The 22,305-nt window shown below is 52.7% G+C and overlaps 10 protein-coding genes and 1 non-coding gene across 11 annotated transcripts; 2 read left to right on the top strand and 9 right to left on the bottom strand.

The window, feature by feature from the left end:
- Positions 1-455: 455 nt before the first annotated feature.
- Positions 456-1,305, bottom strand: BDP55DRAFT_559082 (histone H2A.Z; the record flags this gene model as incomplete). The annotated part of the gene is made up of 3 exons (XM_060569865.1): positions 456-644; positions 727-858; positions 1,201-1,305. The coding sequence occupies 3 exons, from the start codon at positions 1,303-1,305 to the stop codon at positions 456-458; spliced, it is 426 nt and encodes a 141-aa protein (XP_060426086.1).
- A 350-nt stretch (positions 1,306-1,655) lies between these two features.
- BDP55DRAFT_674340 (uncharacterized protein) lies at positions 1,656-2,470 on the top strand. The gene has a single exon (XM_060575655.1). It carries the CDS (start codon positions 1,813-1,815, stop codon positions 2,059-2,061), a length of 249 nt encoding a protein of 82 aa, XP_060426085.1. The 5' UTR covers positions 1,656-1,812; the 3' UTR covers positions 2,062-2,470.
- A 298-nt stretch (positions 2,471-2,768) lies between these two features.
- BDP55DRAFT_674323 (actin family) lies at positions 2,769-4,445 on the bottom strand. Its single transcript, XM_060575654.1, has 6 exons — positions 4,321-4,445; positions 4,202-4,257; positions 4,085-4,143; positions 3,805-4,013; positions 3,176-3,743; positions 2,769-3,110 (listed from the first exon to the last, which is right to left on the bottom strand). Exons 1-6 carry the CDS (start codon positions 4,350-4,352, stop codon positions 2,880-2,882), a joined length of 1,155 nt encoding a protein of 384 aa, XP_060426084.1. The 5' UTR covers positions 4,353-4,445; the 3' UTR covers positions 2,769-2,879.
- Positions 4,446-5,080: 635 nt separating this feature from the next.
- Positions 5,081-7,123, bottom strand: BDP55DRAFT_635288 (uncharacterized protein; the record flags this gene model as incomplete). The annotated part of the gene is made up of 3 exons (XM_060572755.1): positions 5,081-5,360; positions 5,412-5,623; positions 5,681-7,123. 3 exons carry the CDS (start codon positions 7,121-7,123, stop codon positions 5,081-5,083), a joined length of 1,935 nt encoding a protein of 644 aa, XP_060426083.1.
- Positions 7,124-9,025: 1,902 nt separating this feature from the next.
- On the bottom strand, positions 9,026-11,764 carry BDP55DRAFT_278571 (general substrate transporter). Its single transcript, XM_060566463.1, has 8 exons — positions 11,144-11,764; positions 11,007-11,087; positions 10,862-10,945; positions 10,745-10,802; positions 10,390-10,684; positions 10,146-10,326; positions 9,878-10,091; positions 9,026-9,824 (listed from the first exon to the last, which is right to left on the bottom strand). The coding sequence occupies exons 1-8, from the start codon at positions 11,337-11,339 to the stop codon at positions 9,380-9,382; spliced, it is 1,554 nt and encodes a 517-aa protein (XP_060426082.1). The 5' UTR covers positions 11,340-11,764; the 3' UTR covers positions 9,026-9,379.
- A 495-nt stretch (positions 11,765-12,259) lies between these two features.
- BDP55DRAFT_559178 (fungal-specific transcription factor domain-containing protein) lies at positions 12,260-14,036 on the bottom strand (the record flags this gene model as incomplete). The annotated part of the gene is made up of 3 exons (XM_060569872.1): positions 12,260-12,535; positions 12,593-13,401; positions 13,475-14,036. The coding sequence occupies 3 exons, from the start codon at positions 14,034-14,036 to the stop codon at positions 12,260-12,262; spliced, it is 1,647 nt and encodes a 548-aa protein (XP_060426081.1).
- A 587-nt stretch (positions 14,037-14,623) lies between these two features.
- Positions 14,624-16,399, top strand: BDP55DRAFT_696411 (DNA recombination protein; the record flags this gene model as incomplete). Its single annotated transcript, XM_060577575.1, has 2 exons — positions 14,624-14,939; positions 15,009-16,399. 2 exons carry the CDS (start codon positions 14,624-14,626, stop codon positions 16,397-16,399), a joined length of 1,707 nt encoding a protein of 568 aa, XP_060426080.1.
- A 67-nt stretch (positions 16,400-16,466) lies between these two features.
- BDP55DRAFT_696409 (major facilitator superfamily transporter) lies at positions 16,467-18,355 on the bottom strand (the record flags this gene model as incomplete). Its single annotated transcript, XM_060577574.1, has 5 exons — positions 16,467-17,038; positions 17,095-17,298; positions 17,362-17,735; positions 17,829-18,033; positions 18,352-18,355. 5 exons carry the CDS (start codon positions 18,353-18,355, stop codon positions 16,467-16,469), a joined length of 1,359 nt encoding a protein of 452 aa, XP_060426079.1.
- Positions 18,356-18,848: 493 nt separating this feature from the next.
- On the bottom strand, positions 18,849-18,921 carry BDP55DRAFT_t261. Its single transcript has one exon. It is a non-coding gene; the product is annotated as a tRNA-Lys (tRNA).
- BDP55DRAFT_674306 (uncharacterized protein) lies at positions 18,859-20,233 on the bottom strand. The gene is made up of 3 exons (XM_060575653.1): positions 19,796-20,233; positions 19,561-19,737; positions 18,859-19,498 (listed from the first exon to the last, which is right to left on the bottom strand). The coding sequence occupies exons 1-3, from the start codon at positions 20,159-20,161 to the stop codon at positions 19,103-19,105; spliced, it is 939 nt and encodes a 312-aa protein (XP_060426078.1). The 5' UTR covers positions 20,162-20,233; the 3' UTR covers positions 18,859-19,102.
- Positions 20,234-20,705: 472 nt separating this feature from the next.
- BDP55DRAFT_559270 (phosphoribosylamine-glycine ligase) lies at positions 20,706-22,204 on the bottom strand (the record flags this gene model as incomplete). The annotated part of the gene is made up of 4 exons (XM_060569887.1): positions 20,706-20,947; positions 20,999-21,286; positions 21,340-21,879; positions 21,928-22,204. Coding segments are annotated over 4 exons (1,347 nt in total), but the record flags the coding sequence as incomplete, so codon positions are not given.
- Positions 22,205-22,305: the final 101 nt, after the last annotated feature.

Raw genomic sequence — 22,305 nt, 5'->3', positions numbered from 1 at the left:
CCATCAGCTAGTGCCTTATCCGCGCGTGCCTTCTAGGGAACCGAAACAGGAACCTCGAAATGTTGTACATTGTGAGTGAGTACCAGACTCGAGGCGAATCTGCGTGGGTTTCTGAGAGTGCAGGTACTCGAGTTGAGCAACCTGCAATCGTCAAGATCAAGGTGCTGATGGCTCATGCGCCATCCTTTTCCAGCACCGTACCCGTGAACGTCCAAGACGGAATTGCGTGCAACTCTGAACCGTTGCATGCCTCTTCCTTCCTTTGTTTCCAGATGTTGTGAAAAGATTATTCAACCTCTGGCACACCTGCATCATCGTCGTTTCTGACCAGTGTTGTAAGGAAAGCAGAAAAAAGCATCCCTTGAGACCGAACCACTCCCAAATAACCGTCCTGAGAAAAAAGCCAACCGGGAATATCAACGTCGTCGTTGTTGTTATTGTGCAAGACGCGGGATTTATGCCTCGAGCGCCTTGGCCTTCTTCTTCTGCTCGACCTTGAGGAGGAGCGCGCGGTTGATGTGTGGCAGAACACCACCAAAGGCGATGGTGGCACGAATCAGGGTGTCAAGTTCCTCGTCACCACGAATGGCAAGCTGGAGATGGCGGGGAGTGATACGCTTGACCTTGAGGTCCTTGGCGGCGTTCTACAGGGCGCGCGTCAGCATTAGATTTAGGCAGAGACACCGACGAGTCAACGGAGTGCGCCGGAAGGGGTGGGAAACTTACGCCTGCAAGCTCGAGGACTTCAGCAGTAAGATACTCGAGCACGGCGGTGACATAGACGGCAGCCTTGGCACCGACGCGCATCTTGTTCTGGGTGTTGGCCTTGAGGAAACGCTTGACACGACCGCAGGGGAACTGGAAAGTCCGTGTTAGCAATGCTGCGACCGCTAGCTCGAGAAATTTTCATTGCTGCGTGCGTTCCGGGCCTTGCGCCATCATTTGCGAGCCCAACGGCATCGTGCACGCGACAACATCCCATCCATCATCTAGTGCTGTCTTAGCAGCGTAAAAGTGATCGCGCAAGTTCCCCATTGTAAGCGGAGGCTGCTGCGCGACACGGGATGATGGTTTGAGGACGATTTCAACTTGTGTTGCGGTCGAACGCGTCGAATCCGGGTGGTCGTCGGTCGATGCTCGATATCGGGGCCCAAAAATCGACGTGCAAAACCGGCGCATCATCAGCAGAACGCAACTTACCTGGAGACCAGCGCGAGCGGAGTGGCTCTGCTGCTTCTTGGGGACTTCGGCCGTAGCCTTGCCTCCGGACGTCTTTCCGCCAGACTTTCCCTTGCCGCCGGCCATTGTTGATGTTGATGCGAGGGCGCGGAAAAAAAAGTGTAGATGAGTTCGAAGTCGAGTTTGGATCCGATGATTCGATCAAAGTGGGGATGCGCGTGTCGAGTAAAGGGTTCAGAAAAAAGGACTGTTATCGAAGAAGACTGTTTCAGTGTTGGGTTGGAGTTGGAGGGGTTGTCGAGGGAAGCTTTGGTGGAGGTGGATGGAGATGGCAGAAATTTAGTTCGAAGGCTGACAGTGATTGTTGTTGTTCGTCGGTGACGGCAGGAGAAGAGGACAGGGGGGCGAATGGGAGCGAGGGAGCTTCGGTGCGAGCAAGAAAATCGCGGTCGCTGTGGTGTGGGAGGTGCGAGAGAGGGGGGGGGGGGGGGGGGACCGTCGATGGGTATGCCGGGTGCTGCTGCGTGCTGGTGCTGCTGCTTGTCTCTGCGGTGCTTTTCGTTTCTGAGCAAGTCCACGGCGCGGCCTGTGTCTGCTTCTGCTTCTGCCTCTGTTGCTTCTCAAAGCTAAGGTATGACCACCTTGCGCACCTCTGCTGCTGCTGCTGCTGCACCTCTGTGCTGCCTCCTTGCTCAGAGTTTTGCTGGCGAGCTGTCGGCTGTTCCTATTCGTCGGTTGGAGCTCTGTTGTGGATGGCTGTGTTATGGCGCTAGCGTTCGGTGCCCAGAAATTATTGACAAAATGTTATTGCCGGAATGTTGCGAACTTGGACGCGGCTGCCGAAGTTTACCCGAGCCGCATCGAAGGAGCCAGGAACCTTGAGGTGCTTGGCCCGGGCGGGCTGTGAGTGAGTCTGATGAGCGAGGCAAGAGAGCCTGCCGCCCAAGACGTAAGTACATGGCACTCGCCATGTTACATTGTTCAGAATGCCAGAAATGAGGCACGAAGAAGGAGAATGACCTGCTCAACTCGAGCAAATCGCCTGGAATCCAGGAGACGCCGTGGCGGCAAAGAAACACATACCTTGATCCAACCTCCAAGTGAGGCTCTGCGACGGATGCCAGCAGCAGGCTTCAGCCAAGCTCGCTGTACTGCAGCATGATAGCGAAGCAAAGTTCAGAGAACAATGGAAAGTAGCCTTTTGGTCAAACTGAGCCCAAATGCAGCCTGTCTTGGGTCGTGGAGGTGAGTGTTGTCATCTTGACATGATCGTTGCTGATGTTGGCCTTTGATGTCGACGCAAAACGCAGACCAAGAAACCGTCCCGCACGAGGCTAGTGACAGCCTGTGGCGTTACAGGCCACGTGACGTGGCTGGTGCCTGACGGTTGACCTTTTGAGCTTTTGAGCTGAAGCTCAGGCCCCGCCTGGATTTGATCGGATGACCGGCCCCATGAAATACCGGGAAGATCTGACACTGGAGCTCGGGTCTCATCCGGGATCTACCCCACTTTGGCACCAAGCCTCTCGAGCTCTCAGCTTACAGCCGGTGCCAGGTGCCCAAGTGCCTACGTCTTAATCATATCAGTCTATCGTTGTTCTGTTTCTTAGCATGCTTTACACCTTATTACACCCATCACTCGATTGTGGCAAGTGAGGTAAGAGAACACCGAATAAATACAACACTCTATGTAGGTCATGTCACAGAAACTTCTTGTTTGCTATCTCCGGTCCTGCCTCTTCATACTCTGCCTTTGTAACACACATCCCTTCAAATGTGGAAAGTTCGCTCACCATGGAACCCCCAACCCAGGCCGAATATGCTCTATTCCGAGGAGAGATGACGTTGATTTTAGTACCCTCTTTAAATAGACCTTTCAACTCACACTCCAACCTGGCCCCGAATCCAGGAAACATAGTGTTCCCGCCAGCCTATAATACCATAGTCAGTAATACGGCGACTCATGTGGTATAGAGAAGGAGAGCAGAGAACTTACGAGCAGGACGTTCTGGCAAAGTTCCTCCCGTATGTCTCGGTTGCAGTTCATGGTAACATTAAAAGCATCATACTGTAGCCCACCAACATCAAGCCCCAGCATAGAAGGCTTGAACGACACCTCACCCGCTCGCAGACCAAGCGGGGTGTTAGGCTTCACCTTCAACCCGTCAGGCAACTCCCATACTTCATCTTGCCGTTCGTCATCCAAGCTCTTCTTCCACCGCATGGATTCCTCCTCAAAGTCCATCGCGACGCGGCATCGCTCAGTCTTGGCTAACCAAAGAGCAATGTCCCAGGCCCCATTTGACGGAAGCTCGACACCGACTTCGTTTATGAGAGCTTGCTGCAACCAGTCGTCTATTGCCTGTCCCGAAACATCATGCATACGGGAAGGGTGCACGAGAGGCGCGTGGTCGTGAACTGGCAGAGTCCAGGTCACTGCATAACCCGAGTCGACGACGAGAGCGGTGGGTAGGTTGGCCGCGTACGTTGACAACACGGCCGGGACGGTCGTATAGAAAGCCGGCACAGAAAGGTACTCGAATACCTCGGAAATCATAGCCGTCCTAGTTCGCGGATCATCAGTCTGCTGGGGGTCTAAGGGAGACTTTTGGAAAGGCGATTTACCGCTGGGTGCGAGGGATGTGGAGTGGCTCTGTCATGATGATCGGGTGGAAGGAGAGCGGTATGGAGGCCCCAAGCTCCGTGAGCGCGTAGTCCCGGATTCGAGCTGCATCCTGCCAGTCAGTCACCACGCCGCATGCTCTAATCGGGTACAGAGGGCGTTTGAGGCCTTCATAATCCGGGTTGACGGCGTGGCCAACATTATAAGTGCTCTGAGACATAGTCAACAAGACTTGCGCTTGGAGGAATTTGGACGGTTTCTGGAGATTTCATGCTGACTTACTGTCCAAAGATTAGTGTCCCTGTTCTCGTTTGTCCTAGTAGGATACTGGATGGCCGTTGCTGAACTCGAGTCAGCCGGTTGAGAATCGGTAAAGCTGGGAATTTTGTCTATAGTCACGGAATGCTCTGAGAGGCTGCCGGTCACCGCCGAAGCCAGCCTTAGTGAACGCGGACCTGAGAAACGATTAGAGCCGACTTCGCTTTATAGCACGACTACATTTATCAGGCAGTACTCACCCGCAATCAATGACAATAGCTCGCGTTGACATGTTTGTACTGTGTGGTAGCTTTAATTGAACGCCGGATATCTCGCCTTATGAGATACTCAGGGTGAGCTTTTGAAGGGAGCTCGGCTACGACAATGGGGCGCTCAGGCATCTACCTATTGGGCTTTATACAATTGCTTTTCAAGGCTGAGTACGCTTGTGCCGACGTGCATATGCAGGCAGCACTCACTCAGGTAAGGCAAGGTAAGCAAGCATGCATGTTTGGCAATGCCGCTCCATTGTTCGTTTACCTGCAACTTAACCATTGAGTGGTTGGAAACCTGACGGCCCGCATTGCGGACGCTCATTTTTGGATCGGCCGAAGTATGGAGTATGAAGTATAGCGATGGGTTCGTTCATTGTACTAGTACTGCTTAGACCCTCGGCCGCCTCTTCTCTTGAACTCTTGAACTCTTTGGATATCTTTCAGGTTCAAATAAGTATCAAAACTGATTTTCATGGTCATTACCAGCGCCATGTCGTACTGTGAGACCCAACAGGCTTCTGGGCAGGTGTCGCCTGCAATCATGCGCTCTGCACGCCGTGGTATTCGCCGTGGCACTCTGCCAAAAAAAGACCATGTGATCCCAATCCTACGCCAGTCGCATCAATTACACTTGCAATTCATAAACCGTTTCCCATTCACAGATCCCCTCTCATTACCAAACTCCGGGTTTGCGGACATTGTTTAACGCCTTCGCGTCATATGTGATCATCGTTTCTGACTTCGGTTAATACATCATCGTCATAATTTGCTGCTGCTGTTGTCGCTGCCGCTGTGCGTTTCTCTCGGCAAGGATTCTCTTGACCCGTCGTCGGCCGGTGTTGATGAAGTGATATTGCGGCGGGTACTCCTGTTCGACGGCTTGAGGGTATGTCCAGTACACGAGCCCGGCGAGAATCATGTTGAAGAAGCGGGCTGCGGGCTTGAGTCGGGGCTTCTTGCGCGCAAAGTGTCGCCATTCGAGCGTGAGAACAATGCTGCCCAGAACGTTGAGTAGACGGAAGAACCTTTGCACTTGTTAGCTCGCCAACAGTGATGTCATGGTGATCCAGACTCACATGTTCAACACGATAAAGACCAGGGTGACTGTGACCCGTCTATCAAACAGTCCAGCTATGCCGTCTTCGACATCCTTGACGAGTACGTAAATTGGTAGACACCAGAGACCCAGTATCGCTGTCTCAAGGATCAACGAGAAATGATATGTGCGCTTATGTTCACCTCTAACGACGAGGAGAGCCAGACACCACCACAAGAGGACGAACGCGACCTAATCACGTTAGAAAACCAGCTCGTGAAAAACGCAAAAAGGATTTCACAAACTTACAATAGACGGCACCAAGACGAGAATCTCATCTCTGAAGTACCTCCAGCAAAGCGCACCAGCAACGATACCGAGACACAGCTGAATCCAGCCCAGGACGAAATACACCAGCAGGACGTTGTTGTAGTGATTATAGCAGCCTTTGTGAAACTCAGGCTGATTAGGTGCCGAGGCACTGGCGACTGGGTACCCGCACCAGCGACAGATCCAAACACTTGCGTAGTTACCCAGCGCAACCTTCTTGCCCACCGCCAGCTCGTTCTTTTGATATGCGCAGTCGACGCATTTACTGGCGAGAGGGTACCGCGGATGGTTGTAGTCCGCCCAGAGCAAGCTGCCGCGCGTGGGATCGTACTTTAGGCAGATATAGCAATGCGCCAGCAAGGCGAGGCGGAACTGCTCGCCAAAGAGGTCACGAATAGTCTCCTTTGTGAGAAAGTTACGGTAGAAGCGGCACGTGCGGCGCAGATTCTCGAGCTCGCCGAACTCGAGGTAGTCGATGATCATGAGATGCAGCTCGGGCGGGAGATCCATAAGACTATTGCCAGTCTTAGGGCCTAGAATTCGGGAGCGTCGCCGGGGGTCGAGCGAGGCGACCTTTTCAATGACCGAGTCCCGGCGTGAGCGGGATGTGCGAGGCCGGGCGCTTCGGGCGCTGGTAGGTCGTATTGAGCCGCCATCTTTGCAGGACAGTTGCTGCTCAAGTTCGAGGGGTAGAGGTGACTCGAGAGGTGAGGGCAGATACTGAGCTGGTGAAGCTGCGGCTGAGAGGTTGAGAGGCTGGGGCGCTGGTGAGTTTGGGTGGACCTGAGGCGCGAAGGATATGGCTGACGGAGTGAATGAGGGGGAGACTAAAGGTGCGATGGGTGAGTGAAGGGTGGCCGGCGGGGGCGACAACGGCGATACGGGTTGAGACTGCGGCCCCGGGACGGTGAGAGTTTGAGTGGTGATGTTGTTCGTAAAGGTTTGGGCATTCGAGGTGGATGAAGACTCAGCGGGGTGACCGCCGGTGAGAGCCTGGAGGGTTGCGTCATCCTGAGTGGGGGGTTGGGCTGATGGACCCAGTGTCAAGGTTGGAAGCGTATGAGGATGATGTTCATGAGCTGAGTGAGGCGGCGGCGGTGAGGCCGGCTCCGGTAAATTTAGAGTCGGTGTAAAGGGCGAAGGCGGCAGTGGTGATGTGAGCGGCAGGGCCGTGTAGTGAGATTGTGAGGCCGTGTGAGCCGGGAGTTGGGCTTCAAGATCGGGTTCAGTGGTCGGTGCGGGAGCGTGAGCGGGTACGGGAGTGCCCTCGGCGCTGGTGGACGAAGCGGTTAAGGATGGGGCCGATGAAGCCGCGGATGACTGAGATGGTTGCTGATCATCTTGGGAACCCTGAACCTTTTTGCGGACGCCGCGGGCAGCGCGGGAGATGCCCCTCCCGAACGAGCTGACAACATCATCCATAGTGAGCCCAGCGCGGGAGATGGTCGAACGAGGTTATCGGTGGTCCTTTAGTGCACCGTCGACGGAATATGTGCCCACGACAGCGAGGAGAGAGAATGAGAGATCTGGCGGGTCGGCTGGGCGACCGGGGATCCCCTCGTCACGGAGGGTTGAAACTGCTTGGAACCCGGGGTGCTACAGAGAGGCCGATGTGAAACGGGTCTGGAAGCCGCGCCGGGAATCCTGGACGAATATTGGGGGCGATGCCGAGGGACTGGGCGACCTTGAGTGACAAGAGTGTAAAGTGAGTGTGAGCGTCAGCGGGCGGTGTGGTTGAATGAGAGCGGGGAGGTAAGTGAGTGAGTGAGAGCGTTCGAGTGAGATGTTGGTTCAGGTAAGTCTTAGCCAACGTCTGCGATAGTAGCCTCGGTGGCCGTGAACCGGTAGGACATTGTTTTGATTCAGGATGGGAGGGAGAGGGGAAAGTTGCAAAATTAGAGAAGGGAGAGGGAGGAAGAGACGGGTGCGAGTGGAGGAGGTCGAGGTGGTGATGAGTGATTGATGATCGATCTGTGATGTGGTAGTCTGCCCGCCGTGGGTTCGTTTCTTTTCTTCTTCGTTCGTTGTGTCCCTCGTGACCCTTGTGACCAAACGACCTGATTCGATCTGGTCTGATGCAGGGTTACTTTCTAGACTCCTTGAATCCTTGAATCTGGGGTTCCGTTCGAGTTGGGATGCAGCAGGCCAGGCGCAAAGTTTACCAAGGCGTGCCAGGCAGAGAAAGGCAGAGGGTGGACGACAGGAGTCAGAGTCAGAGTCAGTCGGTTTTTGCGCAAGACTGCAACTCAGTCTCACCTTTTTAGAGCGAGCTGCAACGAACGGGCTGGAATGGGCGACCGCCACGCGGCGATCGCAAGGGGGAGGGGGGCGGTGGTTGGGTTGTCCGGTGCTTGTGCTTGTGCTTTTGCAGACTGCCCGCAGGCGGGTGCGCCAAACCGGCGTGGACGCGGTGGGAATAGTGCGCCGTGGGACGAAAGAGAGGGGAAAAGAGAAGACGCCGGCCCCTCGACTTTTGACTTGATGGGTACACAAAGGTGGTGCTGTCGTCGGGTGACCAACAAAGTACCTCGGTTGTCGAGTATCCCCCGGGAGTTGGCGGTGGGGTTCCGGTCTGTGAGCACCCGTTGAGTGTGTGTGTTCAGGCGTCAATAATCAGCTGTGGTAAGGGCGTTTGTTGGCCAAGCCAAGGGATATATCGTAGTTCGTCTCTCTATGGTGGAAATAGCGACAAGTATGACTAGTAGGTTGGACAAGAGAGAAGAAGTACGAGGAAAGTTGGTGGCCGAGAATGCTTGGAAACAGGGAAACCAGCCAAGTGAAGAAAAGATAAATCCCCAGACCTTGTCTTGATGGTGCTGTTCATCCGCAGGCCACGTAGGACTCTCCTCGTATTAAACCCATCCGTGCTGGCTACCGACGGTCCCCGGGTAGACGATGGATGAGTTTTCCACGTACGAAGACAACAAGGAGGCAACGCCAAGCCAGGAGGCCTGCCTGCCCGGCACACCATTCTCGGCCGCTCAGATCAGCCTCAAGCTTCGTCAAAACGTGGCCAAGAAGTCCCCATATCCATCTTTAGCAACGCCCCGGGCTTGATGGTGTGTTGGGCTTTGGGTGTGTCGCATGTTTCGAATCCTAGGGGTTTCTGCACCGCCCTAGCTTCCTAGCATACAGTAGCTCTGAGCAAGGCACGCATGCTTACCAGCATGATCTCTAGCATAGCACGCATAGGTTGCTTCCAGGATGTTTCTTCATACCTCCCGTGCGACTTTGAGAGTATTGGACCGCCAGCTAGGTCGGGCACGACCAGCGATTCCCCTCAATATAATATACTTCTCAACTATTAGATTCTGTCAAGTGGAACGTTATTTTTGCTGCCTTTCATGATGAGGGTTGCGACGCTGTTGGATCGACGTTGCTAGTTTATGACAAGGAGAAGAAGCATGGACGCACTTTATCAGTCACCTCGTCAACACGTCAACTGACAACAGCACGGATTCGCACACATTTGATACTCAGGGAAGCCCCTGGTCGTTTTGATTCAAATTCTCCGTGCTTGACAAGCCGGTCTCAAGCGACGGGCGACACGGCATGCCTCCGCTGTCCAGTGTCCAACCGGCAACCCACATTCGTCTCTCCGGAACCGATCCGTACAGTCGCTTCCACCCTGTTAAGCCCACAACACCTTCGCTGGCTTGTTTCTTATGTGGATAATGCCTAGACCTTTTCCACAGCCTTACGGACCTCCACCTGCTCAAACGTAGCATCGCCGTCCATTCCCGCCTCCTTGGAAACTTTGGCATCCTTGCCGTCGAACAAGACGGCGATTTCCTCGAGAGTAGGCCCCTTGGTCTCCACAAAGAGAAACCAGATGCAAACCACCTCGATGACCAAGATGACGATGTAGACAAAATAGAACTTCCAAGCCAGCGACGAGAGCCCGATAGGATTGACGTATTGATTCAAGACACCAGAGAGCGCCGTCACTCCTAGGCAGATCGCCAGTCCCTTGGCTCGTATGCTGAATGGGAGAATCTCGGAGCAGTAGGCGACCGTCAAGCCAGGCCACGCGAAACCAGCGACTCCGTAGAAGAGGAAGATCATCGCCAAAACTGCGGATCCGGCGTCTTTGTTGCCTGTTTGGGCATACACTGCAGAGCATCTGAGATGGTCAATTCAAGTTATGTAACTGCTGGGACATTGCGGGGTTCATACCCAGTCCAAACACTGAAGACAACGAGCATCCCGACGGCAGCGATGAGAAAGAGAATTCTGCGGCCGAGCTTCTCGATGAAATAGACTGAAAAGCAGATTGCAACGAGAAACGACCAAATCTGTAGACCGCCGTTGAACAGGGATTGGGAGTTGGGCTCGTCGATGCCAACGGAACTCAGAATGTCGTGAAGATAGTACGAGACTAGGCCATTTCCTAGCAGAGTCACTTGTCAGTCAAGCCCGGGTTCTTCCAGAGGTATGCACATACCTGAACATTGAGAGAAGAACGATGTAAGCACAATGAGCATCAGTCTCTTGCGGTTTCCTGGTGTCTGGAAAAAGACCATCCACCCCGTCTCCGCTGCAAGCTTCTCAAGCTTGATGGTCTCTTGGATCTCGGCGAACTCAGCCCGGACGAATGGGTCATCGCGGTCTCCACTGGCGTGATACTGCCCGACATCGGAAGTCAGCAATCAAAGTACATCAGTGCATCTAACCTGCACTCTCCTTACCTTGACCAAGATCTCAAAGGCCTCGCTAGATCGGTCCTTTGAGCACAACCAACGAGGACTCTCAGGTAACGTGAATATGCCAACCAGTTGGAGCACCGGCATGAGGCATTGCAGAGCAACGGGAACCCGCCACGACACTTGACCGGTGTACTTAATCGTTCCGTAAACGGTCCAGGCGGCGACGATGCTTCCGACATACCAAAGGCTGTTATACATCACGGTGAGTCTGCCTCGGTGTTGGGGATAAGCGAGTTCCATGATCAGCAGCGGACCGGCCCCGATGGAGATGTTGGATCTAAGATGGCCGGTGGTCAGTAGCCATAACGGTAATTTGGTGTAATGAATGCCTGCGTACCCGAATCCCACGAGGAAACGACCTCCGATAAACATCCCTTCGTTGACACTCGGAACGGCTAGCCGATGTTAGATTTGCTCATGTCTACGCACAAGCGCAAGCAACCATAGTGCCTACACTGGATGATGACGCCGACGACAAGAATGACGATGCCAATAGCAGTTGCGATACGACGGCCATAGAAATCTGCAATGTACGGAGCTGTCACCAATGGAATATCAGCGGACAGAACTCTCTCCACGAATGATATTTCCCAACTGACAGAAGAACAGTGCACTGAAACCACCAATGTTGACAATGGCAGTGAAAAGGCCAAGAGTAGAGCCGGAAGGATGGTTGAAGTCTGGAAGTTCGAGAGTCAGTGGACCATTCAACGAAGCAGCACGGTATCGTAATTACAGGCTCGCCAATTCTCGATGGTCTGGAGACCATTCAAGAGACTCCCATCATATCCATTAATGGTGGCGCACAGCATCAGGATTGGCATCCTTATGTATAGGCTCCGCAAACCGGCGTGCTTATACCATGTTACCCGTGGAACCTCAAGGTGTGGAGGCTCCTCGAGATATTCCGAGTGCTCTTTGGTTGAAGTCATTCTGCTCCTGAAAATACAGAAATTGGCAGATGTGAATAGCAGCCCCGAGGTCTTGACGGCGGATTGTTTTGGTCTAGGGCCGCTGAGTTGAACGATGATGGGTTACAGGAAATTGGAAGCTCATGAGATTTACGCATGTCTTTTAAATCAGACGAGCCAACATAATATGGACATGGCCGCGAATAAAGGGTCTACAACTACACACTGACATTTCTATAAGAAGTTAGATATGATCGCCATTTACCGTATTCCTGGGAGGAAACCCCAGGTTCGTGGGGTGATTCGGGAACAAGAGACTGGGGTAAGTCGACCGAGCACATGTCTTTCATTCGTTGCGACCTAGTTCGCGGCTTCAGGACCAATCATCTTGACGTTTTTCCGACATCTAGGAGACTGGAATCATCACTTTGCTGGGGTTGCGGGATGAGCGCGCGCATGAGCTGGGTGGTGCGTTCCCCAACCTCTGTGGTGAGGGTAACGACATCCGGTCTAACCAGGAGCTAGGTCCGGTACGCTGTTAGCGCTTCTTTCAAGAAAAAGACGTCACTCAGGACGAGAAAACTAGTCCATCGGAAAGTGAGAAACTTGATTGGTCTTTTCCCCGATACCTGTGAAAGTCTATCCGCCACATAAGTAAGAAAGCCTTATCAAACCGCATATAGCATGACTTTCTGCGTGGTCTCCGAAGGCGCCATTAGATTAGGTTTCCATTTGGGTAGGTATATTTTCACAAAGTGAGGCGACCACGAGACTCATGGTACGATAGGCTTTTCCAGGCGTAGGGGATTGCTCTATCGTGCCATTTCATGTCATACTAATTCTCTTTCCCGTTCGTGACGAGGTCTCTCACATGACTGTATACGGGTTTCGACAGGGAGATGGTACGTTGCATTGCCAAGCCACAAAATTATTGACAACAACTAAAGTAGGTAGTCGAACTCATGAAGCTGTAGACTATAGGCGTCAGAGTTGTCTGTCTGAAACGAGGTATACCTTCCTTGCTGCGTGAGGGCCTCAGTTCGAGCCGAAAAACTATCAATATCGTAGTCCATACCCGATCTCACGTGTTGGATGTCTTTTTCTTCCAGAGGTAGTGAGTATTCAGTCAGAAAGCGTACCATCCATTCATCGAAATCATGTGTTCTGGAGTCACCAGACAGTAGGCAAAAGTTCTGAAATGTGGCAAGACGTTCGATCTGTAACACATCAGTTTCCGTGAGCTTGAGAGTGAGCCAAACTGAACGGGCACAAACCATTGGCGCTGTGTTTGGCCAATACTGTCGCAGTTCGACAATGGCTGCGAAGTTTGCGTTCAGGGCATCTCTCGCACTCTTGAGATCTGCCTCCTCGCCGAATAAGAGAGTATGGAGGAGCACCGATGACGAGACTACAGCCATATGTCCGACCGTAGGATAGACGACTTCACATCTCTGCTTACGACGGGCGAGTTTGACAAGGTTGCTGTACGCTGAGGCGTGGGACTTGCACCTACTATGATACAAGCTAGCCGCAGGCGACCTTGGTTCTTGAGAGCTGAGGAACCGGAAGTGAAGCAAGACGGAGTAGTGATGATACCCAAGATGAAGGGCCACGTATGGGCCTCCAGTCCCTCTGCCAATATGCCAGTCTAGCATTTCCTCTTTCCATTTGATGTTTTCGGGCAGGGACGTTTCCCAAGTTTCCAGCTGTCGAGACAGAGAGAGGATGCTGCTCTCAATGCTCCCCGCAGACATACTGCCGTTGACGCTGTGGCGATTGAGCTGTTGTATTGGACCAAATAGCTGTACCAGATAGATCTTGAACGCCCATATTCCCGGATGCCATGGCTTCTCTAATTGCGTTGCTTTTGGATCTAGGGACTCGAATATGGCCTCGTCCATGGGCAGGTCAACAGCAAGCTCTGTATCGCGAATCTGTGGCAACAGGCCGAGACTGGAAGACGACCATCGGTCGGCCATGAAAAGCGACCACCATATCCTCCTGTGAATCTCAAGATCGACCAGCCGTGTTCCGACAGTGGAGGTGCCGAGCTGCATGATGTGAGAGAGGCTGATGCCAGTGCCTTGTTAATTGTGAGTAAATGAATTCTATGGGCAAAATTACACCTGTCAGTCCGTACGATGGTAACTACTTACGGAAGAACAAAGCTTCTGAGGAAGGGTTCAAATGGGCTGCGCAGAGGTTCGCCATGAGGACACACGTCTGAATGTTTTCGACGCATACATTTTCCAAATTCGCCAGCAGCAGCCGTTTAGATTCCTCCATCAACCCAACCTCTAGGGCCCGGGTCTCATCATCGAGGGCAAACCGTGAGCCCATGCTGCATATAGCCAAGAGGAGAATCCTGCTAATAGACCCATCGTGAACCTCCTGCCGAAGTTTTGCTGGGTGGAACAGGCTATGCGGTCGACTGTGTAGCTTATCTAGGTAGAAGTCGACGAGAAGTTTGGCCGTGTGAAGTGGCAAGTCTATGCCTTCGGTCCTCGACGAAGTAGTCGTGGAGGTGTTTGACAACGACGAGGTCGTTTCAGGTCTTGGGAGCAGTGGCAGCGGCGATGGAGGAACGCGTGAGAGAGAACTTGCACACGGTAGGCTTCTAGCTCGGCAAGTATCGCAGGGTTCGCCTACTGCGAGGGTACGACGGAGGCATTTCCGTTTGCTCTCCCGGCACTGTCGACATGCTTTGGGGGGCTTCATCCGATCGCCAGATCAGACAGCGTGCGAGCGATACCATTCACAGACTCCACGGTGAATGACACTGTTGGAGACGGGAACATGCCCTCTATTTAGTTTCTCGGAAATGGACATCTTTCACTGGGCGGTGACCCGAAAACCCCACAAACCAACGTGTGGAGGACGCTGTTATGCATGAGTCGACGCCACTGAGGGGAAGCAAGACAGGCATGGCGCGATTCTTTACTCGTCAATCGACGCTTTGCTGTCTGGTGTACCGGCATATCCCCCTCATTCCTCGTATGTTTCGCAGATCCGGGAAGCTAACGACGAATCATCGGGTTATGAGCCAATCATCTTTCACAAACTTCGAAGAGCGTTCAACACTGCAGATCCATCCTCCTTCACTTGAGTTGGTGTGCTGTCACCCCAAATCCTGAAATAGCAAACATGAACATGCTTGATTTCTGTTCTCAATTCCCTCTCTCTTGCCTAATTCCCAAACCGCGTCGCTTCCATCTAGTCAGAATCTAGAGATTCGCCGAAGAAGACCGAACAAACACCACGATACAATGACGTTCCTCGACGCGACCCCTCAAGTCATCGCGAAGATGGCTGACCTTGGTGTCAACATCCCTCACCTCGTCCAAACGGATGGGTCAAAACAACTCGTGGTGAAGGGAGAGCCTTTTCTCGTGAGAGCCGGTGAACTTCAAAATTCCTCGCTATCGTCCCCTGAGTACATGGAAACCGTTTGGAAGAAAATGACCGATACGAATATCAACACCTTGCTCGGTAGCGTATCCTGGGAAATGATCGAGCCCGAAGAGGATAAGTTCGACTTCTCAGTGCTTGACGAAATCATCAACTCGGCACGGAAGCATTCCATGCACCTAGTTCTGCTTTGGTTTGGGTCATTCAAAAATGGTACGCTGCCCTGTTTCTTCCCTGTCCTCGAGTGACAGACTTGAGGATGATTGAGACTTACAAGCACAGGGCTGTCGACTTATACACCGACTTGGGTAAAGACAGATGACAAGAGATTCCCGCGAGTAAAGCTTCGCAAGGCAGGAGATCGTCTCGAGATAGGCGACGTTTTATCAATTTTTAGTGCCGAGAGCCGCAAAGCAGACGCCAAGGCTTTTGGCCGACTAATGGAACACTTGAGAGAGGTGGACGAGTCACACTCTACTGTTATAATGGTACAAGTTGAGAACGAGTGCGGTGTGCTGGGAGATTCTCGCGACGGCTCAGAGCTTGCGAATAAAGCCTTTCATGAATCGGTTCCAAGGGACCTCGTCCACTTCCTGTCTGCGGAGTGGGATCAGCTACACCAAGATATGCGAGAACAGAGCCTCACGCAATTTGATCACCAAAGTCCACACCTCGATGGAAGTGGCAGCTGGGAATCTGTGTTTGGGAGCAGTCCTCGGACTGATGAGTTATTCATGGCATACAATTACGCCCTTTACCTGAACGAAGTTGCCGCGGCTGGGAAAGCGGCTTATCCCATCCCACTTTACACCAACGTATGGATGAACTACGTCGGCGAAGACTCGGACAATGACTTTCCCGTTGTGGTGGGCGGCGGCGGCATGCCAGGGGACTATCCCTCCGGAGGCCCCGTGAGCAATGTCTTGGACGTATGGATGCGCTTCGCGCCAAAGCTGGACTTTATCGGGCCGGATGTCTATCTCAATGACTACGCCAGCTCTTGCTCCAAGTACAGGCATCGAAACCAGCCTCTATTCATTCCGGAGCAACGACGAGATGACTACGGTGCGCGTCGTATTTGGATTGCGTACGGCACTTACGGCGCTATGGGGGTTGCTCCCTTTGGTGTGGATACAATCGAGCCGGAAGACAGCCCCTTCACCAAGCATTACGGTCTGCTGAAAACTATCTCGCCCATCATTCTTGAAGCACAACGACACCCAAACACATCAGTGGGCTTCTGCTTCGATGAGCTTCCGGCAGATGCCGCCGGAAAGGACCCGAGCCCCGTCATCCGTCGCACCTGGGGAGACTTTGAGATCACCATAGAGCGGTGCTTCGTGTTCGGTAAGCCAGGAACAGGGGCTGGAATGGTGATACATCGTGGCGGAGGCACGTTCCTGCTCATCGGCTGGGGTTTCCAGGTCAGAGCAGAAGCATTGGGCCAGGACAAGAACTTCACTGGTATTCTGAAGTTTGAGGAGAAGATTGTAGAGGACCAAGAGACCGGTCGCTTGAAAACAAGTCGTGTGTTGAACGGTGATGAGACGAGGAGTGGCAAGTTCGCGATGATGCCTAACGAGCACCCAGATTACGGTGGCTTTCCCATCTCCGTCACCATCCCGGCCAGGACGATGATTGCAGAGGTTACTTTTTACTCTTTGTCTAACTAGATTTGGGTGGATTCATGGCACTGGATTGAAGCCCATAGTGGGTAGACTTCAATAAGATTCTTGAGTGCTAGCATTTGCCGCGCAAGACAGATCCAGTTCTTACGTACTTTGATATCACCATCGAAATGACAGCCGCGAGCATGAATCCACCAGCAAAGATCCAAGTCCCTTGAAACTCCACCTGCACATTTGCCGCCGTGTCCCCTTGCGGACGCTGCGCAGCACCCCCGATGGGATTGCCAATCAACGCGCCAAAGCTTGCGATGGTGTATCCCATGCCCATCCTCGTCCCATACTCTGACAAGTCGTCTGTCAAATTCGCAATCGTAGCAGGGGGCAAAGACACCATACCGCCCGAGACGAACCCGTAGACAATCGATATCGCAATCAGCCTCGGCAGGTCGGTCGCAAAGCGGAAGAAAAAGAGAATGACAGCCGAGCAAAGGCAGCAGGGAAGCATAATTGCCATGCCGCCGTACTTGTCAGCGAGCCAGTTGGGAACTAGACGGCCGAAGAGACTTGCAGCGTTCATGGCGCTGAGGATGTAAAAAGACGTGTCTTGATCTACGCCCAAACGGATGGCATAGGCATCTACGTAGAAAAAGGGAACGTAGACAGAGCCGATCATCAAGGCGAAGGCTGATTACTTGTTAGCGACTGCAGTGAGTCGAAGACCCGGTGGAAAGGGAACCAACCAATACAGAACGATATGTAGGGGACATCGCGGAAGTGCTCCAGGCGAAAGAGAGCTCCACGCCGCTTGAGATTGGGTCGAAGACGCATGATTGTAATACAAATCAGGAGGCTTCCGGTGACGATGAATGCGAACACCCGGACAGCCCAAGGAAAGCCAATAGATGCGATCAGACGTCTCTCTATGATGGGATACACGATTCCCGCTTGACAATTCATCAGTACTCGTGCTTGCGTATATCAAATCTCATGTTCTGTTCACAACTCACCTAGACTGCTTCCCGTAGCAGCAATGCCAGTCGCAACCATCCTCCTCTTGCGGAAGTAAAGAGGGATCACAGCAACACACGTCAACCCCAGCAACCCACTTCCTGTTCCGACGCAGAGTGCCTGTGCAAGAAGGATCTGCCAATACTTCGTGCACAAGCTCAGCATAAAGAGACCGAGGGACGTCATGGTAGTGCCACAAATGAGGATGAAGCGGAGATACCCCGCGTCGAGAAGCCAACCCGCGCAGACGCCGATGAGCATCATCAGAAAGATCTGGATGGATCCGATCCAGGAAATAGTCGACGGATTGACGTCTGGTAAAAGGTTGTTGGAGTAGTAGGCTTGGAAGACTCCGAATGAGTTTGACAGTCCCCTTGACCAACGTCAGCTTGAGTACTGCCGTACGAACTCTGGCCCCCGATCAAGTTCATCTCCCTCATGGTAGACCGGGATGCTTTCGACTTACCAAGTGTTGGCAAACAGAATCCAGCTTCCAAGAACTTGAAGCCATGCGACAAGTCCTTGATCCATGACGAGCTCTTCCTCGTCAACTCGAGCTACCTCACCGTCACTTTTCGGCGACGAGGAAAGTTGAATCTTCTCCATATCGGAGACCACCGTCAGCTGCGAGACAATCTTGGAGGCAACCTTCTGAGTCTCAGTCCTCGCCACTTCGAGTTACGGGAGGGCAAGGTAAAGTCAGCCTGGGGAGATCGTTTGGTAAGATCTGGCGAACATCAAATCTAGCGCTGAGGAGCTCTTAAAGCTGACTGGGCAATCTCAGCCGCCAAGGTTGGCGTTTCAAGCCGAACGTCTGCGTCGCATCCCGTCAGATTAGTGTCGGCTTGCCAACCAGGGTCGGCATACAAGAGCACCACTTGGTGGATCAAACGGAAAACGATCAAAGGCGTGCCTCTGTTGTGCGAGCTTCCCTTCTAGACCTCAGTCTACTAGATAAAGACCGGATCCCGAAATCGGGTGGAACGCACTCATAGACCCCTAGAAGCGACTACGCTGGGGTTGTGTGTGGGTAGAGCCGAAGATGAAAGCAGGATATGATATGAGGTCTCTCGACTCCGAGGGCTTCTTGCTTTCGAGCCGAGACATCCTATTAATCGGAAACAAGTATGTTCATCCTAGCCGAGAAATGCAAAACTGATCGCTGACTGTCTGTGGGTGCCCTCCCTTTTATGCTTGTGCTGCGATGGGCCTTCGGCTTGACTTGACCTTCGATACATCGGCTTCGGCTCCGGCTTCACCGCAGCTTGGAGAAGTGGATGACTGCAACTACAGCCAAAGAAAGGGTAGAGGACAATTATTGACTTGCATTCACGCAAGAACCTGGGAACCTAGTGGTCGGCGCCAGAAGAAGGTTGTGGCTTGCCACATGGTTTCAAGCATCACCGTCGATGGTTGGTCGATGTCATGCGAAAAGCAAAAATTCAAGAACCCGAAGAATGGCTGAACCAATCGCGGTGAGGATTTGAGCCTCACGCGGGGGTCGAACCCGCAACCTTGAGATTAAGAGTCTCACGCTCTACCGATTGAGCTAGCAAGGCGGGTCTTGTTTGATGACTTTCTGAGGCAAATTTGTGTCTTGTCAAGGCTTTTCGCGCTCCCGTGCGCTTTTTCGCTTTGTTGGCCCTCGGTTCTCTCTTCTTTTTTCTTTCCTCTCCTCTCAGTCTCGCCGAAAAGGCGCTCCCTTCTTCAAGTCGCTACTTTTCTGCAATTTTTTTTCTCTCATTTCTTGAGGATGTCTCTAATCACCTCGCGCAGTGTTTCGGTGCCCCTCTGGAGCAAGTGGCCCTCTCGCATATCCCCGGCTACGACCCCCCCAGGTAGGAGACTCCTTGTCATCTCCACGAATAGTTGAGCCGTCGGTGGCTGATATAATCGTGCGAAGAAGTCTTCTAGCTGCTCATCTCGTACCAGCCTTAGCTCAACCTTGTCGTCATTGTCCTTGCGGTAACTGTACTTGTTGTAATTGTATGTTGTGTCTTCCACCGCTCTTTGTACATCTTTCGTTGAGTAGGATTCCGGTCCGTGCAAATTGAAGATGTAGGGATTATGTCGCATATGCGAGCCTGCCGCGAGGGCTTCCTTTGCGCATGTTCGACCAACATCTTTCACCGAGACCTTCATCATACGTTTAGAACGGTATGTTTTTCACTGGGACCGAACTGTCCGGTAAAACTTACCATGGGTATTGCATAGTCTATGGGACACAGCACAGAAGAGAAATGTGGCGAATCATTATTCGCGGTCTTAAGTACTGCCGCCCAATTCTCCATGAAGTAGGCGCATCGAATAAAGACGACCTCGGGCGCCGCACCGATGAGGGCTTGTTCTGCCTCGTAATTCGTTCTTATCTCGCCCTACAAATAATCCCTTCAGCTATCTGCCTGCCATAGAGAACCTCCTTTCTTAACTTACCGTCCCATGCTCTAATTGAGCTCCTATGCTAGACACATATACTAAACGCTTCACCGAACACCCAACCCTGCTAATAGCAAACTTGACATTCGCTGCCATCTCCCGTGCTCTCGTTATCGGTTTGGACTCGGAGTACTGCGGAGGCGTGATGGATACGATGGCATCGGCACCAGCAAATTTGAGACTCGAAACATCGGCAACATCGCCCTTGATCGCCCGAAATCGAGGATGGTCCTTAAACCTTGCCGGTATCTTTCTCAAATCTCGATATACGCCTGTGACGTGTGGTTGTGAAGGGTGATCAAGGAGAGATTGGATCGTCGCCTGCCCTGTCTTGGGAGACGCTGGAACGACAAAGACGTTCATCGTTGCTGGTGATGAGGAGAAAGCCTCAGCACATTGAGCGCGAGCTTACGTCGGTCATGGCCCATTGACTGCTACTGGATTTAAGCTCCGGGGGCTCTTGAATACTATATAAAGCCTCGATGTCGTATGACATCACACCACAACGGTCTAGACTTGGGTCCATCGGTCGCCTGCATCTCCTGCATCCCGCCATCACGGTCCTCCCGATGCGTCAGTGGCTGTTATGTTTCACGCTCGAAAGCTTCCAGAGACCACCGTGAGTTTTCCATGTCAGCTGGGCCCAGAACATGGAGTTTCCGGCCCTTCCAGACCACCCCGCCTCGCAAAATGTCCTGACGCTTGAGCCAGGCGATGTCGGGTTGGCTCTCCGCCTCCGCATCTGCTACTTGTTTGACGGGCCATGTCAAAGGTCGTCCCAACTTATCGACCTATCACACCAGAAACATTAACGGCAACGGCTGACGCTCCGGTCTTAGCTACCCCTCGAACTAGTTGAGTCCATCTTCGGCCCTTCCCGGAGCGAACTTGAGCGAACTTGATCATGTCAGCCACACTTTACTGTATCTAGAGCTGAGGAGAACATAGATGGCTCTTGGTCTGACTTGCCGCATTGCATGTCCTTGAGGTAGAACATGCCCTCGAAATGAACACATTCAACACCCTTGTGAGCAGCTGATACTGCTTCCTCAAGGGTCTCACCCGTCGCGGCAACGGACAGGACGCGGCCGCCTGCTGTGACTAGTTTATCGTTGACCTGTTCGGTTCCGGCGTGGAAAATATGTACACCTGCATATGTTTGTTAGCGATGGACCATGGCAATTTTCTGTTCAGACTCACCTTCAGAGGTAGAGTCCAATCGGATTAGATCGCCCTTCCCGTATGATTCCGGGTAGCCCTCTGCCGCAACGGTGATATTGCAGGCAAATCCTGCAAGAGTGTCCAGCTTGATGTCACCGAGTCTATTCTCCACACAGGCGAGGATAATCTCAGGCAAGGCTTCGTCTGGAAGCAGAAGCACCATGCTCTGCGTCTCTGGTTCTCCGAAGCGCGCGTTATACTCAAGCACGTTGGGACCTGAGGGCGTCATGATGATTCCCGTAAAGAGCTTACCGTTGAATGGTCTCCCTGTATCCCTAGATTAGCGTCAAATGTGATGCCGATACTTTGTTCAAACTTACTTCCTAGCTCTTTTCCAAGGCCAACAATAGTCGGCAGGATGATTTTCTCTTCGATTTCTGCCATCTGCTCCTCGGTCACCGAAGGCACATGTGAAAATACCCCCATGCCGCCAGCATTCAACCCCTTATCACCATCGTGAGCCCGCTTGTGGTCTTGACCAGGCGGCAGAGACAGGATCGATGTTCCATCAGTGAAGGTAAGAACGCCGATCTCGTAATCCTCGAGGTAATCCTCGATAATGACCATCTCCCCCGCGTCACCAAACTTGTCCTTGAGCATTATGGCTTCGAGGGCTCGCTCTGCCTCTTCCGTGGTCTCAGGCAGGATAACACCCTTGCCAGCTGCAAGGCCGTCCACCTTGATGACCACTCTGCGGCCCAACCTTCGCACATACGACTTAGCCTTGTCGCAATCAACCTTGCCGAACGTTTTGTAGGTCGCGGTTGGAATCCTGCGTCTACACATAAAGTATTTGGCGAAGTCCTTAGAGCCTTCGATGATGGCCGCCCTCTTACTTGGGGCAAAGCAGCGTATTCCATCTGCCTCTTGTTAGGCCATACTTCCTCACATGATCCAAAATGACTTACTGCTCCGGAAGTGGTCTCCCATGCCTCCAACAATGGCGTCGTCTGGGCCGATGATAAGGAGGTCGATTCCAAGACTCTTTGACAACTCTACGAGGCCATTGCAGTCGTCAACAGCTACCTCACGGCAATTTGAGGCTTTCGCCAGGGCTTCGGTGCCTGCGTTGCCTGGCAGAACGTAGACATGCTCAACTGACTGTGACCGAGTGAGTTTCCATGCAAGGGCATGTTCACGGCCGCCCTTTCCGATTAGGAGGATCTTGATTTTGAAGTGCTTCGCTAACGCCACACTCGACCTGGGCGTTTGGCGATGATCTTTAGAGTAAGATGTGGAGGCTTTTGCACTGGGAAAATATTCCGAGAACGAATTCCGCAGTGTGC

The sequence above is a fragment of the Colletotrichum godetiae genome (genome assembly GCF_030913485.1).
Source record: "Colletotrichum godetiae strain CBS 193.32 chromosome Unknown BDP55scaffold_41, whole genome shotgun sequence".
Lineage (NCBI taxonomy): Eukaryota > Fungi > Ascomycota > Sordariomycetes > Glomerellales > Glomerellaceae > Colletotrichum > Colletotrichum godetiae.
Note: the sequence above shows the minus strand (reverse complement) of the source record. Positions and strands in the feature narration are given on the sequence as shown.